The following is a 17,024-nucleotide window of genomic DNA, read 5'->3' on the forward strand; positions in this document are numbered from 1 at the left end:
CGGCTACGTGTGAAGTGGAGAATATTTTGGCAAGGCCAACCCTCTTGTGTTTGATGTTACACAGGGGACAAAAATGGGCGTAATAATTTTGTAGGTATGCAAAAATGTAAGTATACAAAAATGTGGGTAAGCAAAAATGTGAGTGCGATAAAATGTGAGTATGAAAAAATATAGATAGCAAAAACACAAAATGCGTGATGGTAAAAATGCCCTTTCCTTTATGCACAAATTGGAAATACAGGTACTTGCGAAGCGCGCGTTCCTATACCATTTCTGCCCCCGAATCTTCACCTGCGGTTTGCGCACCTTGGAAGTTACAGCGCACAGCGGCTTTGCATCTCTTTTCGTTTTAACCTATGATAGCAATTTCCACCTCCCTGCTTACGTTTCCTTATGCCAAGACTTAACTTTTTGTAGATCCCTGCGGTGCGCGCTTATAATGTAAAGCCCCCAAGAAATATATTTTTTTACACCCTTGGGTATTCTTTTCTGTACCAGAATTATAAGGTGCGCACAAATTGCAAAGGGGCGCTTTGCGGCATGTCGTTTGATTTAGGGGGGATCGCTCTTTCCTTGCCTTTTCCACTTTACGCTCTTTACGCTATTTCGGATTACACCCCTGTTGAGCCAATTGGACTGCTTGAACGGGAAGCTACACAAAAGTGAACACAAAATGGCGGATAATTTTTTTGGGAGCGTGGTGCTTTTTTTCCGCGTACACTTGTGTACGGGTGGTGGGCTATTCGAACTGCTGTATTTTCACCCCGGCAAAGTGCGGCAGCCTCTTCTGCACATATAAAATAGTACCTTCTGAGATGCGTAACAACTACCGCTGGAGGGGGGAATTTCCCCTTGTGTGTTATTTTTGAATGTATATGTGAAGGGCACGCACTTGCGTGATTAGGTATACACAGCTTCGTACATATAAGTAACCTATATGCAGATACATGTATCATGCATACATATGCACAGCGGAAATGCGTATGCGTAGTGTAAAAAAAAAGAGGGCTGGTGAGGTAGGGGGAAAAAAGTTGCAAAAGGGAAGTGACCCACACAATGGTGTTACCCATTTTGCTAAGCACAGGTGCTTTGCCCCCTCCAGGAGCGAGAAGCAAACCATTTATATAGAACGGGAGTTCCACCCCGTTTTCTTTGTTTTAAAAAAAATTGTACTCCGCGGGGATGTACGTAAAAGTGTAGCTTCCAGTTTGTGAGGAGCTTCTCCTTTCTGGGCCGAAAAGAGGAGAGGAAACTTAGTCACCCCCCCTGTGGGATAACACTTTTGGGGGAAATTCAAAAAAAGAAAAAAAAAAAAAAAAAAAGTGCGTATAAATGTGCCTAGGAGCGGATACCCATTTTGTGTATAACTCAAAACGGAACAACACATTTATAAATATGACTACGCGCATCACCCTGAGTAGGGGTTGCAGAAGACGCTTCCACCTCTATAGGTCGAGCAGAAATAAAAAAGGGGAAAGCACATTTTTGCATGTATACAATGTCATGCTTGCTACTTTTCCTTCCCCCTTTTATATACCTACACAGCGTGTGGATGCCCCCACACACCTAGCTGGCCATCATTTTTTGTACCTCATACATTACTTTATGCTCGTCGGGCATGTAAAAAGGTTCGTACACATGGGGAAAAGGAGTATCATATCCGCAGACTCTTTTAATTGGGGTGTGCAAATTGTAAAAGCACCTCTCCTGAATTTTGGCAGCAATTTCTGCTCCAAACCCGTTGGTCACTTGCGCTTCGTGCGTTATTAAAAGGCGTCCTGTTTTTTCCACGGACTTCTGAACGGTTTCAATATCCCAAGGAATGATCGTCTGCAAGTCGATAACTTCACAGTCGATTTTGTGCTTAGTCAGTAATGTATCCGCTGCCTTCTTCATTTTATGTACTAAGGACCCCCAGGTAACAATAGTCAAATCGTTGCCTTCTTTCACTACATCCGCTTTGCCTAATTCTAATTCGTACTCCTCCACGGGGACCTCACAGACGGATGATCTGTACAGAATTTTGGGTTCAAAGAATAAGCAAGGGTTGGGATCTTTAATGGCTGAAAGTAGCAACCCCTTTGCTTTGTAAGCGTCACTAGGTACAATAATTTTAATGCCAGCTGCGTGTGCAAAGAATGCTTCTGGACTTTGCGAGTGATAAAGACCTCCATGGCCTACTGCACCCCAGGTTGACCTAATAGTCAGTTTACCCACATCGAAACTGTTTCCGGACCTGTATCGATATTTGGCTACATCATTCACTATTTGATCAAATGCGGGGAAAATATAATCTCCAAACTGTATCTCTGCGATGGTCGTAAATCCATTTTCTGCTAATCCAATTGCAAAACCGATGATACCTTGTTCACACAAGGGGGTGTTGAAAACTCTTTTATTCCCATACTTGTTTAGTAGATCTAGCGAACACCTGAATACTCCTCCAAAGGCTACATCTTCCCCGAGGAGTATCGCATTGGGGTCTTTTTCAAACACGTTGTGCATAGCTGAGTTGATTGCTGTAAACATGTTCATTTTTTTTTTCTCCCCATTATTTGTGGTGGAAAGAGATCTGAACGCATGCATCATCGAACCGCAGTGCAGAGCGGAGTTTTTTGTTCCACCGATGACTCCATTTTTGTGTAATCCATTTTTTAAAAATTTTGCTACACTGCGTAATTCCCCCTTCATTTTCTTTCAAAGTCCAGATGCCAAAGTGTAGAAATGGTACCTAAACGAAGATTGTGTATATCTTGTCGTGAAAATTGGGGGCAGTACACTTTAATCTGTGTTGCTATACTTTTAACCTCTGCAGGGAATATTTTGTTTTAACAATTAGCGAATTAATATACCCTTTAAGGATTTTTAAAAGTAAAAATAAAATTCCCTTTACACTAAACTTCTTTTCTAAGTGAATGCATTCACCTTTTTATGCGTCAGAAAAAAAAAAATTGTGTCAAATTTTGAAACGTATCGTTTCGGTGGGGGAACTTAATGCGGTTGATGAGCGGAATGGAGCTCTTCCCGCCCCCAAGTGGGACAGTGCATAAACAGAAAATGTACATGTGTATAGGCACACCTCTATGCTTTTTTTTTTTTTTTTTTTTTTTTCCTTATTCTTTTCTCGTCAGTATTTCCAGAAAAGGGCTTTAACTAGTTAGGTACAGTTCGGCATAATTACCAAACAAGGGTTTATGTAAAGAGGAAGAATACACACAACTTCCTTCATAACTATTTCGTTGAACTTTTTTACCTTGCAGGTGCATAATAGCTATTTTTTTTTTTTTTTTTTTTTCATAATTTTATATTTCCTGTTCAGGCAGTTTAGCACATTTTGCAAAAAATATACACCCAAAATAGCTGTTTCGACAAAAAATTATGAACAAAAAAAAAAAAAAAAAAAAAAAGAGGTTACTTTTACCCAAATGCAAGAATGCACAAGTTGCCCTTTGTTGAAATTTTTAGCTGGATAAAAAGCTCCTCTCCTTTTCATTTACCAAAAATTGACCTGTTTTGACCCTTTCCCATGTAACATAGGAAGAGGGGAAATTTATTGAAAGGGACAGAATCATCCTTTTTGGCAGGGCGTCCAATAGATGGTGGGCAGCAAACTGCGGAGCGACGTATGGAGATACATTTTGCATCGCTCATCGATCACTTTTTCCATATGTAGCAGTAGCTATGTATATTACAACGACAGACACAACGTACAAAAAAATCAGCAACAAAAAAGTTTTCCCTGTGTTGGTCAGCTCTACGAAGGGGAAAATGGTAAGCAGTTACAGTGGCAGTGATCAAATGTGAAATAATTAAAACCACGGGAGGATAACAGTGCGCGCGAACACGTCGATCGGGTTATTTCCCAAACTAGACAGCGGGATGCACATCTCGCGGCGTAAACGTGTGTAGGTGTACATGTACCCTTCACCCGCGAGGGCGTGCTGCTGTTCCTTCGCTCTGCAGCGCTGTTCTCCTCACCTTGTGGCTTCGAAGGCAACTTTGTGTTAATAAAATTCAGCGTCTCGATTAACGACCTTCCAACCGAACCCGTGGCAAAGTAAGTCACCATAAACTGCTTTGTCACTTCCTTCTCGTTGAAGTACTTTTCCTCAACTCCTTCCCTCTTTGAAATAATAAACCGGCCTAGCTGTTTTACATATACCAGCAAAATGCCGTCGTGACACTCCTTGTTCCCTATGCCCCATTTTCGTAACAATTTTTGAGAGAAAATTTTTACCGCTTTTTCATAGGAGCTGTTTTTGCTGATAACAATTTCGGGGACCAGCGCGACTGAAACCTGATAGGGGGGTAGAAAAAAAATGCCCAATATAGCTCCATTACAAAGCCGTACATGCATGTGTGCATGTTTGTGAAGGGTGGAAAAGGGCCCCATTTTTCGCCCATTACAAGAGGGAGAAACACGCACATATATACACATATCGATATATACGCATGTGCATATATATATACGCCCGTGTGTTGGCCTACTTGGTAGTAAAACACCCCCTTGTTGGAGCACTTGTGGAAATTGGTGTCCCGTATCTTCAGCAGAGCCGCCTCAACTTCCAGCTGTTCGCTCAAACTCAAAAGATGGGAAGGGTCACAGAGCCAAGTGTGGCTGATCCTGACAAGCGCGTGTGAAGGGGCATACGTATGTGCACACACGAGGAGATACACACCTATGATGGTTGCGCCTATGTTTTTGCGTAAAGAGTGAACGAACGTGACGCTAGGAGGTCGTCTTTTGTTTATATTCTGCGGCAGCTACCCTAAAGACAAGACGCAATCCTCGGGGTTAACGAACGGGTTAGGGAAAGAATGTTCATCGTAAGGTTCACCTGTGAGGGGGTAGTTGCTGTCGCGGAGGGGTGCAATGCAGGAGGGTGAGTCGAGAAACGCGCATTGGCACGTGACGTTTTCACGTTGTGACGTTGTCACGTTGGCGCATTGTCAGCGTTTCCCGCATGGGCGTCGAAGAGCTACGAAGGGAGAATCCCCGACAATCGTACTACTTCGTTTGGTCTTAACTCGTCATCTGCCGCAAGGTCTTGTATCAATGGGTACAGCTCCTTCTCACCGGGGGCCCTGTAGAAAGGGGGGGGAAGCGACATGGAAAAGTCGAAATGGGGTGAGAAGAGTGGTATGGTTTCTCAGCCCTGCGGTGTTCCATTATCGCGCCTTCCCTTATTAACCTCCGTATGCATGCACAGTTGCTCTTTCTTACATGTCCTTGTTTCTTCCAGGGGCATCCTTGAAGTAAAACTTGTGGAGCAAGTCTAACTTCTCGCATGAGCAACATTTTTGCAAAATGAGAAAAAAGAGAAAAGGCCAAATTGCGACAAAGGGAACTTTCATTTTGTCCCCAAGTGATATCAGATGGTTTGAAAAACTTCACCAAAAAAAAGAAAAAAGGGAATGGCAGCACAGTGAACGAACAAAGGAATGAGCATAGGATGCCTTTTTTCAATGGTTAGCCAAAAGGTGTAGACAATAACGTACGAATGAGGAGTCTTTGTGCAAAAGCACTCTATTTGATATTCAGTGGAGGGACATATACGTGTGGACTCTTTTTGAGATTCCCTCCTTCGATGTGCATTTTTTTTTGTGCGTGTCCCAATATGTTGGACAAGTCAAGTCAGATATAATACGACAAGGCAATAGATAGACTATAAAAAAAAAAAAAAAAAAAGGTGGGTACAGAAGGAACATTCTGCATGCACGTTTCTCATCTGGTGGGTGCTTTGTTTTTCACCCGCTTCAGTGGATTAGTTATGTGTGGCTTCTTTCAAACGGGGGTATTTTAGCAGGTCTTCACTATTTTGCAATTTCACAGTTTTGCTTGTTCACACGTGGGTGCGCCTATTCGTAGATGAGATGCCCCTTTATAGCATTGCGGACGCTTGAATAAGGTGTAGTTACACAAAAAAAAAAAAAAACGCCATTTAGGCCCCTGTCTGGAGTGGAACACACATATATAGAGGGACATAGCTACGTAATTATTTGCACACAAGTGAAGGCTCCTGAGGCGATCTTTTGAAACAGTTTGATGGGTCCGTTGCCCCTATTTGAATGATTGACGACAAATGAGGAAAAAATAAAAACAGGGAAGAAAATAATTAAGACGACGAAGTGGGAGAACACCTTAGACGGTCCACGTACGGGTGCACCTTTAAGAAGCATTTTTATGCAGCTTCCCCATTTGCACTAATCAGGTCCACTTCTCCAAATGCAGATCGGCACAGACGCCAACAACGCGTCAGTAGTAGGAAGGTCTCCTCCTGTAGGAATAGCGCTTCTTCGGGTGGTACCTGCTTGAGGAGTGGAAGTCGGAAGTTAGGTCAACATGTTCGGGGATGCTCCGAGCCACAGTTAAGTCAAACATGTTCCTGTGGTCCACCTTGGACATATTGTTAAAGTTTTGTATGAACAGTTCAGCTATATTTTCATTCAGATCAAAGTAGGAAGAAAATCTATCCTTTGTATCAATTTTTATTTGTAAAATTTTGTTAAACGTATTTACATTTAAATCGTTGGATATTTTATTGACCCAGTAGATAATGTCGTCTTCGTTTTTCCACTTTCTACTTTTGTTGATAAAGCTTAGGGTGAGTGTTTCCGACAGGCCATTAATGAGGGATCTCTTCTTAATGTGTTCCTTCTTCGAAATGATGGCCAAACATCTGGCCACTAATTCTGTCTGGTCCATCTGCGATTGAGTACATTTTTCTATCAATTCGCTAGCAGTTTTGTGAAAAAATGGCAATACGGATGGATTCACATTTTGAATCTTTTTTGACGCCATGGTAGATGCAGATGTGAAGACATCTTCATTGTTTGGCAATTGTTCTATGGAAAATTTTATTCCACAATTTTTTTCGATTTTTATTAAGTCTTGTTTATCTTCCGTTGAGAACAACACAACGGAAACACCTTTCTTGTTTGCTCTTCCCGTTCTTCCAGCTCGGTGAATATAAATTTCTGCATAATTAGGAGGAAAGCACTGAATGACTAAATCGACGTTACTTATGTCTAACCCCCTAGCGGCAATATCAGTGGCTATCAGAATTTGAACCATTCCCTGGCGAAACCGTTGCATGGTGTGTTCCCTAGTCGTCTGGGCGATGTTCCCATGAAGAACGGCAAAAGACAGAGATTTGAAGGACCCCTCAGAGCATAAAATATCCGCTTCTAACTTGGTTCGCGTGAAGATGATCACCTGACCTCCGTTCGACTTAACCAGTATGATGTCCTCCAACAGTAGGGCCTTTTCCTTTATGTCGTAAGGCGTCTTTATCGCAATGTGCTTAATATTTTTGGACGTCTTGTTGGAAGAATCAACCACATCGATGAAGAAGGGGTTCTTCATATACTTGGAAGAGATGTCTTTAATCCATGACGGAGTTGTTGCGGAGTACAGCAAAATCTGTGCCTCCTTCAAATTGATGTAACTTAATATTCTCTCTAAATCATGGGTAAATCCCAAGTTTAGCATTTCATCAGCCTCGTCTAACACCAAGTACTTTATATTCTGGAGAGACAAGTTTTTTCTCTCCAAGTGATCGATTATCCGACCAGGGGTTCCAGTTAAAATTTCTATTCCTTTCCTCAACTTGGCTTCTTGGTACACATAACTTTCTCCTCCATATATCGACATAATGTTGAAGTTGTAGAATTGGCTTATTTCTTTGAATGTGTTTTCTACCTGCTTGGATAGTTCCCTCGTGGGTTCTAGTACCAAGATGGACGGGTTCTTGTTATCATCTGGTTGGTTTGTGCCGCCAAAATGGTTCGCTCCATCTACATGTGGTGTGGAGGAAGTTACCCCATTTCCGCTCCTCCCCATTTTTACTTTGTATAACTTCTCCACCAAGGGTAGCGCGAAGGCTAGGGTTTTCCCCGAACCCGTTTCGGAACGCCCTATTATATCTCTCCCCTCGTAAATGGGTTTGAAGCTCTGCGCCTGAATTTTCGTCATCTGATTTATACCCTTGCTGGCCAGGAACTTGGCGATGTTTGGGTTTATTTCGGGCACATCTGCGAACTGGTCGCTTAGGCAAGGGGAGTGGTTATCCCCGCCGCTGCGTAAGCGGGTATCCTCCCCATTGCGTGCGTGGCTAGCTTCACCAATACTTGGCCTCCCTTCCACACTAGGCACAGCTTCGCTCGGGGGATCTGCAACCCCGTGTGCCTCTAAGCTCCCCCCCCATGATTCGCCCTTCTCAAAACAAACCTCTTCCTCGTAACACTCGCACGGGTTCCACTTGGGGAAATAAAAAAGTTCTTTCTGACGGAGTGCGCTGTCCCGGCGCTGTTTGTCTTATGTAGGCGGACATTTACACATAAAAGGAGCAAACACAGGGTCACATGAATTTTTAGTGTTCTACCAACATGGTTTAGTATAGTGCGGGGTGAAGATCTCATGCTTTGATGGCCTTTTTGGGGGGTTCCTTATTTTACGGGGGGAGGTGTGCGTCCGCGTGGTGATCAAAACGGACAAACTATACAGGGTAATATAAACCAAGGAGGCGCACGGAAAAAGTGGTGCCCCTAACGCTCTGCATGTTTTTTCTTCTACCTTGGCATAATAAAACGGATGTAGCTACTGCCCAAATGCTGTTTCAGCAAAAATCAGAGATAGAGCGTGGGACATATTCCAATTGGGGTTATGTCACACCACATGGGCGCTTGTTTAGAGGTGAGGCCGCTTCGTTGCAATGGGTCGTTGAACTGATCAGTTTACAAGAGGGAGCATTATAAAGGGAGATTGATTCAGAAAAAAGGGGAAAAAAAAAAAGGCGCAAAACTGGGTAAGTTCGCTGCTGCTTCGGGTGTTTTCTCAAAATGGAAGAAGCATGGGCAGCAAATTTTGTGCAATTATGTGGTGAGGGGATGCATAACTGTATACGCATATATATTGTACGCATGCCCTCGTGCGTACGCGCAGCCGTGGCGCAATTCGAACGAATGAACCGAAAAAAAAAGGGAAGGCCAGTTGTAGGAGACTCCGTGTATTGCCCTTCGACTGGAGCAAATTTTTGAGAGTTGAGCAGCAGAGATTATGCAACGTTTTTCTGTTCACTTTTGCGAGATGAAGAATCTACCCATTTTATAATTAGCCATTTTTGAAAAAAAATTCGTCACATTTGTCAGGTAACAATGAGATGGTTTCCGCGTATTCCCCCCTAGTGTGCGCTTATGTTTATAGGGCATATTTGGGGTCCTCAACATTTTTCTCACTATATATATGGGTAACGTATTTTTTTTTTTTTACCTCCCGAGGAAGTCTGTTCCCAAATCAAAATAGGTTATCATATTTTTCGCACCTCATGTGGGTATTCTGTGAAGGGGCACCTCTACCATGCGATACGAACGCTGCGTGGTGCCCATTTGAGGGAAGGAAATGTGTCAAAGTTGTTGATGTGCGGGTCATGCGGTTCCAACTTCGTCGCGTTAGATGATGCGAAGAAGAGACCCTACTGGGACGGGACGGAAAAAAAATTTCAATGGAAGTTCATTCCGTGTTGCTCCTTTTCGCGACATTTGAATTTGTCAAGTTAACGTGTACAATGTTAAGAAGCGACATTTTCTACCATCGTTGAATTGTCTAAATGAGGCGGCAACGGTTGCTATCACCACAAATTTCGTTCCCCTTTTCGCATGCTGCATACTCCTGCTATGTTAAAGACGAAAGGAGCTACCAACACCGGTGATGGTATGCCACGTCAGACATGTCCTCGTTCTGCCATTCTATCGGAAGCGCGTGTTGCGGAGTTTTTCCCCATCCTTATGATCAAAATGGACCAAAAGGGGAAAAACACGATCAATCACTAAAATTAGGAAATAAAAGAATGAACATGGAAAAAAAAAAAAAAAAAAAAAAAAAAAACAGCCAAATTCGCGACAAAATTGGGTAAAAAGGTATGAACACGGAATTAAAAAAAAAAAAAAAAAAAAAAAAAAAAAAACCTACAATGGGCAACACAGATGGTTACAATTTGCACTCATTTTTACACACCTTAAAATGTCTTGTTCTTAGCTTAGCGAGCGTAGTGGCAGAAGCAACGGACACCGTCGCTTAGTCTACGTCTTTACTTGAGAGCACACTTAACAAAAGATTTGCAACATTTAGCCGTTAACATTTGTGCGTTCTTTCTTTTGCAATCCTGTTCCTGCTTCCGCTGTGAAATTTTAAGGTTCTTCTTGTATATCATTTTTTCCTTCCAAAATGGACGAGAATAAAAAGGTGTTCTACAGCTACGTTGACAACATGCACAGGAAAAACGAGGAGATACACAAAATAATGGACATGAAGGAGAAAATCAAAAAGGAGGAGCAAAAAAAAATAGAGGAGTCCCAGAGAATTATCAAAAATAACCAAGCTTCTATAGACACCGTTGACGATACACACAAAGCTAAGGAGCTGACTTGTTTAAATTTAAAAAAGGAAATATCCATCCAGAAAAGGAAGTTGCAAAATTTGAACACCCTCTTGGGAGAATTGCCCGATGTTATCCAGGGGGAGGAGGAAAAATACTGCGAATTTAAGTATTCCTTAAAATGTTGAAAAGGGGCTGTACATGTATGCCCCTTCCCGTTGTTGACTTTCCGCATGGTGATCGTTTTTCCTATGCTGCACCTATTGGTATGCACATGTTGTAGAAATTTTCCCTTTTTTTCTTCACCCTTGGAAGGAAAAAGTCCCGCAAGGAGATAGACAAACTGATGAAGACTCTGGAGTCGCCACTTCACACCAGCAGCGCCGATGACGTTTGGGACAAAATAAAGGAATGTCAATCCAACACCGATCAGTTAAATAGTGCAATATACGAGGCGCATGGCGAATTGGCACTGTTGAAAACGGAGTATAATAGTTCCAAGGAGAAATTCAAAGTGAAAATGATTTATCATTTTTTTTCCCCCCCTGCAATTTCCACCTTGCTGCTTAGCAGGAATAGCATTTCCTGCATACGGTCGATCTTCTCCACCACCTGTTTCACCAAACGCTCGCTGTCTCCACAGGACCTAGTCGAAGTAGAGCGGAACAAGAATAAGAAGCTAAGAAAGATATCAGCCACACTGCAGGTAGGTTTATCTCTCCCTGAATGGAAGTATAAACCAAACACACTGCTCTGTTAACACAGGTGCTACCGCACGTATTACCACACAGTGCATGGGCCCCACTAATCCAATCACTGCACATCCCTTTTTTATTAAAAAAAAAAATGCAGTTCATTCAAAATTTAAAAAAAGGCACAAATGGAAAAGCAAACGACGAAGGAGATTTAAAAAAAAAGTTGGAAGAAATAAACGACTTGTACAGATAACTTTGTATGACTTCTTCACCCCTTAAGTGAATGTTACGTAGAACTTTGGGGATTCTGCCCCGCTGTCCCTTCCCCCTGCTTTGATTTTTTTAAGTCCCTTTTATAATTCTTTCGCAAAGACCTTTTCCTGCTAAAAATGTCTTCAAATTTGACGTTTTTTTTGTGAAGCTGGTAAATTTTTTTCGTTACCAAGTTGTCCGGGTCATTAAAAAGGTATATGTCTCCTGTGCTGGCTCCCCTGGAGATTCTTCCGTTTCTGAGGGGTGGTGGGGGCAGCCCAGAAAGGAAACCATGCACATGAAAGGAGGAAAACAAATGCAATAGAAAAACAAATGCAATAGAAAAACAAATGCATATGAAAAGTAGAAAGAAAAAGTGCATTCCAGTGCAGTTGTACATGGCGTGTCCGCCTGTTCCAAGTGACAAGGGGTCTTTTCTTTCCTCCTGCTTACCTATGCGTGTAAACCACAATGTTGGTGGGCGCGTCCAAGTGAAACAGGTGCGTAATTCCCTTGATGTCCACCCCTCTGTGAATAATATCGGTGGTCACGAGAATGCACCTCTCTGAGTTCTTGAACATATCAAGAATGGCAAACTGGTCTTCCTTCTTTAAAGATGAATTGAAAAGGTAGATGTCCTCAAAAAGGGAGCTCAACTGACTAAATGCGTTATTGCAGCTGGTAAGTGTATTGCAAAAGATGAGAGCTTTTTTGTAATTTTCCTTCGACATGATTCTTTTTATGGCTTTTATTTTTTCACTAACAGTGTAGGTGGGCAGATTTACAAAGTGGTAGTTCACAAGGGGGTGTACATTGTGCAGGTAGTTGGTCTTTATCAAAACGGCGTTTGTTACATATTTGTTGATGTTTTGGTACACGGACTTTTTTCCCTTATTGGATAGGGTAGAGGAAGTTACTATGGAGATGTATTTCGTGTTTGCTAATTTGCTCATTTGTTCGTAAAGCGCTTTGATGTGTTTCACAAAAGGGTCTTCGAACATGACGTCCACTTCGTCCATTATGAGAAAATCTAGGTTTTTTAGAAAGGGAGTTACTGCGTCTACGTTTTCCTTCATGTAGGTGGCGAACTTCACGGGAGAGGTGATCAGAATGAGGCTTCCGTTTGGGTTGAGGTTCACGGGGGTTAGTGGGGTATTGTTCAGGGTGGTGCTTTTCACCTTGACGTTTCTGCGTGGAGGGAGAAGCGTGTGGTAAGTCACTTTATTGGGGTACTTTTGTTTTGCTGGGCGAAGTCCCTTTTAGGGAGACGCCGTTATGCTCACCTGGAGAGGCGTCGAACGATTTGGAAGCACTGCCTAGTGAGCAATCCGCTATACTGAAAAATCAAGACGAAGACTCTGTTGTTGCTGTTGGATTGCTTCAAGATGTGATTCAAAACGAAAATGATGTAAGACAAAGTTTTGCCAATCCCATTTTCAGCACCGATGATAATATTTCGCAGCATGGGGAAGTACTTATTATAATATTGTAACAGGTCGAACTGAATGAGTGACGGGACGGTAATGTTATTTTTTTTCAACTCTTCAACTAGGGTTGGGTGGACAAGTAGTTTGGAAAACGTTTGGTCCTTCTTAAAAAAACATGTCCCTCCATTTTGGCCATCTACTTTTTCATTTTTGCATAGAAAGTGTTCCACCCTTTGGGGGTGCTGACTGTTGTAATGTCTCTGCGAATTCCTAGAAAGAATAATTTGTTCCTCCCCTGAATTCACATTTCGAAGAGTGCCTTTTCGAGATAGAAATGAAGTTGAGGCTACTTTGCTGATGTGGAAGGTACTTACTAAATTGAGCAAAATGGGGGGCAAAAAAAAAACAATTACAGAAGGCGCAAAAAACATAATAATTCTTGGCTCTTAATATTTTTCTCTTCAATTTTGTCCCTAAATTCCAGCAAGATGTAAAAGAAAAAAAAAAGCACACAGAAGAAGTGAAGCGAGACGTAGAGTGACAGGAAGAAGGACAGAAGCAGCAGGCAGAGGTAGAGGGTGAAAAAGCAAAGGAAGAATATATACATAAAAACGACGCTGGGGGGCAACATCATATGGGGGGTGGGCGCGGCGGATAAGTGGGCATTACACGTGCATGGAAGCAATCGCGCATTAACGTAATCAGATACGAATGAAAACACGTATTAACGTAATCACAAATGAACGAAAGCACATATGTGTGTATGGCGTGGGAAGAGCTATTATTGGGGGAGACAGAGGTAATCCAATCACGGGATACTCTGTCCCCCTTCTAGCACTGCAAGGGGCGCACGTTAGCCTTTGCGAAGCAGTTGTGTGACTTGTCGGAGTTGCAACAACTGGTTTATGACAGGTGGACACTTCGACGTGTGTAACGCGGGGAGACGAAAAAAAGGAGTGCCTTCACAAGTGACTGAGCGTGACGTTCATTCCGCGTTGGTGAAAAGCGCCAAGGGGGGGGTGTTTTGTGAATACACTGGACAGATGCGCGAACGGGGCAAATGCGGGCAATTGACAGGGGAAAGAGAGGCAAAAATGGGAAGAAGTGGAGCTGTAAAAAAGGGCAAAACAAGTGGAACAGGGAAAGTGCAAAGAAACGTGGCAAACATGTTTTGTCTGAATTCCCCCCAACGGTGGAAAAAAAAAAATTCTACGCGTGTGCACAAAAATTGCGAAGGAGAAAAAAGCAATGTGTGGTGCACATAGGGAGGGGGTGGGGGAAGAAATATGTTTTCCCTAATTTGTCTGCTAATTCTGCACGCGCACCTGATTTGTTCATTTCTTCACGAGCGGATTATTGGTAAAGTCCTTTCGTCCTGTGGACAGAACATTGTTCGTGCTGAGGGGTTAACGGGTTGACCGGTTGGGTTAAACGGGTCAGGTATAGTTGCGCTTCGTTTGTGGGGCGGCAAAAACACGCAGAACTGGTCTTGGCACTCTCACGAAACGGAAAGGTGGAACGAAAAAATGCCGACTCATAGCACAGTGTCTATATGAGGTATTGGGCGTACGCGCGAACCTCTGCGGGAGTTGTATCTCCTCAAATTAGAGCAAACGAAAATGGAACGAAGCGGAGCGAAGTGAAACTATGCAAAATGTAGCAGACAAAGGAAAGTTCCCACGTGGCGCAAAACTCACCTTCATAAGGGGAGAATTACACATGTCATCACTGCAAAAAAGTTGTTGCCCTTCCAGCAACACAAAAAAAAAAAAAAAAAATCCGCAATTTTGAAACAGTCCGATCTAAGAAGTGACCCAAATAAAAACGGAAGAATCGCAAATGAAAAGAAAAAACGGCGTTATTGAGGCCTCTTTCTTTTTTCTCTGCCTTTTTAAAAGAACATTGTCATGGAGAAGGGTTCATTGTGTAATATTCGCAATTTTTTTTTTTTTTTTTCCTCGTCACGTTAATCGCGGGATATAAGAAAGATTATTTTGCCTTCCCTTTTTTGGTATAATTTTTTGGGAGAGGAAAATAGGTGAGAAGAAACCACTGTTTTTTTTTTTTTTTTTTTTTTTTTTTTTTTTTTTCAATGCGCCTAATGGGCAATTTAGAAGAATTATAAAGAAGGCAAAAAAATGCGAGCAGAGGAGCTAAATGGCTGTGAAAAAGGCACCAACAGGGGAACGCGCGCACTGAGAGACGGAATCCTGCAGGGCGACAAATTCCCACATGAACGACCATCGGTGGAGTAGTAACCCGCGTAAACGAACAAAATGTGAAAAGGCACAAACACAAATTTGGATAGACGTAACAGCGCGCAAAAGAACATGGCGTACTTCTCCGACTTTACGAGAAAGTGCGATCTGGACGGATGTAGGTACCATGACTTTCTCCCCTTTAAATGTGAATACTGCGGTTTAAGTGTACAAAAAAAAAAAAAAAAAAAATTTTTAAATGTCTGCGCTGTGAAACGTGTGACTGATGGACGAAACGTAGTAACCATGTTCTGCGTTGGAACGAAGACATGATGAGCCATTTGTGTGTGTCCCCGGCGAAAAGGCACTTGCACACTGATGAGGCATCGTATTAGCTCGTCCACATGTGAGCACCTCGTCTTTCCAGCAGCACGTTAATAAACATGCTATCCTTTTTTTCTTCTTTTTCCCCCTTTGTTAGTTTTGCGAATTGCACAGAAAGATTCAAGACCACTCCTGCGCCAAGTCCAAGGCAGCAGATTTAAAACGAGTCGTTCTGTGCAACCACTGCAATGGGGTTCTCCCAGACGTAAGTTAACAGAGCGGCACCCTGCGGTGGCACATATGACATAACACGTGGGTGTATGCCTACCTACACCATTTTCGCACCACCACCAGATACACTCAATTGTACGCACCATACCCAAACGCCCAATTCGCTTTCATAATTGCAGAAAGACGAGGAAATAAAAAATCACGTAAGTCACAAGTGCACCTTTAAGAAGAAGAAGAAGTCCCTGGTGATGTGCGGCAAGAAGGGCTGCAAAACGGTGAGGAGGAGAGGCAAGCCCAGTTGAGAAGTGGCCAAAATCAAAGATAAAACGGGCGTTAAAAGATTAACCAAATGGAGCAACCACGTTGTGCGCCCTTAGAAGAACCCCATTTGAGTGAACACACGTGTACTTCGCACAACTTAAGGGTACTCACACACATACGAACAATGGAACACATTTTATTTTTCTACCCTCCTCTCCCGGAATAACCTCCAAACTTGTCAGGTCCTGAACGGCATCAACAATTACACCTGCAAGAAATGCAAAAGGATGTTTTGCCTGTCCCACCGCTACTTCGACACGCACGGGTGTGTAAAGGAGAACTCCGAGAAGAGCTTTTTCGAAAGTGAGTAAATTGGGTTAACAAAAAAGTGTGTCCATCCGTTTGACCATTCTGCATATCTCTGTGTGTGTTTGTCCACTCGGTTGCTGTGTGGCTTAGCACATTCATTCATTTATTCATTCATTTTTTTTTTTTTTTTTTTTTTTTTTGAAATAGAGTATTTGTTTTTTTTATAGGTGTCCGAAAAAGTAGGGTGGCCCGCTAATGTGAATGAGCCCAAGTGGAAAGGCGAATGGACCACGTGGGGTTTTTCGTTTGGTCCGACTGACCCATGTGTACATAAGTGGGACTGCCATCCAAGTGAAAGCGTGTTGTGTGTTGTCACATTTCGTAAAATTATAATTTTCTCAAAACTTGGCAAAGGGATACTCAGTGAAGGGACTCCCTCTTGCCGCACCACGTTTTGTTCACCGTGCGTTTGTTCAAATGGCCATTTGTTTGTTAGCCCGTTCGTGCGTGTAACGTCATGTGTGTATAGTCATGTGTGGCGTGGCCAATCTTCTATTTGCCCAAACATTTGTCGAGCATATTTTCTCCCCATTCGCACCATGCGGAGTTTGTTTTTTTCAACAACGTAGTTCATCATCTTTTGCTGTTAATATGAGTTGACCTGCCTCATGTCAGCTTATTAATTGAATTACAATTAATGGATGAAGGGAGAATGGGCGTGGCGAAAGTGTGATGGCGAAACGGTTCGAAATGCCAGCTGGGGAAATTCCCCCCCAATTGGATAAGGTTTCAAATAAAAAAAAGGAAACAAGGTAAAGACAACATAATCATAGTGCAAGCACACAATGCTAACACAGAAAAGGGAGGAGATTCAAAACGTCGGTCAACACAAAGTTGTTTACCCGTGCGTTGGAAAAGAAGATGGTCATGGGGTGAATGTTAATGATGCGT

General features: G+C 42.6%; 6 protein-coding genes across 6 annotated transcripts; 2 read left to right on the forward strand and 4 right to left on the reverse strand.

The window, feature by feature from the left end:
* Positions 1–1,566: 1,566 nt before the first annotated feature.
* On the reverse strand, positions 1,567–2,691 carry PCOAH_00031290 (3-methyl-2-oxobutanoate dehydrogenase (Lipoamide); the record flags this gene model as incomplete). The annotated part of the gene is made up of 1 exon (XM_020059929.1): positions 1,567–2,691. The coding sequence occupies one exon, from the start codon at positions 2,689–2,691 to the stop codon at positions 1,567–1,569; it is 1,125 nt and encodes a 374-aa protein (XP_019915330.1).
* Positions 2,692–3,647: 956 nt separating this feature from the next.
* Positions 3,648–5,718, reverse strand: PCOAH_00031300 (Uncharacterized protein; the record flags this gene model as incomplete). Its single annotated transcript, XM_020059930.1, has 7 exons — positions 3,648–3,754; positions 3,979–4,297; positions 4,489–4,582; positions 4,839–4,855; positions 5,010–5,085; positions 5,225–5,438; positions 5,466–5,718. The coding sequence occupies 6 exons, from the start codon at positions 5,353–5,355 to the stop codon at positions 3,648–3,650; spliced, it is 744 nt and encodes a 247-aa protein (XP_019915357.1).
* A 538-nt stretch (positions 5,719–6,256) lies between these two features.
* PCOAH_00031310 (ATP-dependent helicase) lies at positions 6,257–8,390 on the reverse strand (the record flags this gene model as incomplete). The annotated part of the gene is made up of 2 exons (XM_020059931.1): positions 6,257–8,260; positions 8,385–8,390. 2 exons carry the CDS (start codon positions 8,388–8,390, stop codon positions 6,257–6,259), a joined length of 2,010 nt encoding a protein of 669 aa, XP_019915261.1.
* A 1,835-nt stretch (positions 8,391–10,225) lies between these two features.
* On the forward strand, positions 10,226–11,324 carry PCOAH_00031320 (Uncharacterized protein; the record flags this gene model as incomplete). Its single annotated transcript, XM_020059932.1, has 4 exons — positions 10,226–10,545; positions 10,692–10,890; positions 11,020–11,082; positions 11,229–11,324. The coding sequence occupies 4 exons, from the start codon at positions 10,226–10,228 to the stop codon at positions 11,322–11,324; spliced, it is 678 nt and encodes a 225-aa protein (XP_019915232.1).
* Positions 11,325–11,357: 33 nt separating this feature from the next.
* On the reverse strand, positions 11,358–13,181 carry PCOAH_00031330 (ATP-dependent helicase; the record flags this gene model as incomplete). Its single annotated transcript, XM_020059933.1, has 3 exons — positions 11,358–11,580; positions 11,777–12,511; positions 12,607–13,181. The coding sequence occupies 3 exons, from the start codon at positions 13,179–13,181 to the stop codon at positions 11,358–11,360; spliced, it is 1,533 nt and encodes a 510-aa protein (XP_019915481.1).
* A 1,899-nt stretch (positions 13,182–15,080) lies between these two features.
* PCOAH_00031340 (Uncharacterized protein) lies at positions 15,081–16,135 on the forward strand (the record flags this gene model as incomplete). The annotated part of the gene is made up of 4 exons (XM_020059934.1): positions 15,081–15,176; positions 15,430–15,537; positions 15,683–15,778; positions 16,007–16,135. The coding sequence occupies 4 exons, from the start codon at positions 15,081–15,083 to the stop codon at positions 16,133–16,135; spliced, it is 429 nt and encodes a 142-aa protein (XP_019915324.1).
* Positions 16,136–17,024: the final 889 nt, after the last annotated feature.

The sequence above is a fragment of the Plasmodium coatneyi genome, chromosome 10, assembly GCF_001680005.1.
Source record: "Plasmodium coatneyi strain Hackeri chromosome 10, complete sequence".
NCBI lineage: Eukaryota > Apicomplexa > Aconoidasida > Haemosporida > Plasmodiidae > Plasmodium > Plasmodium coatneyi.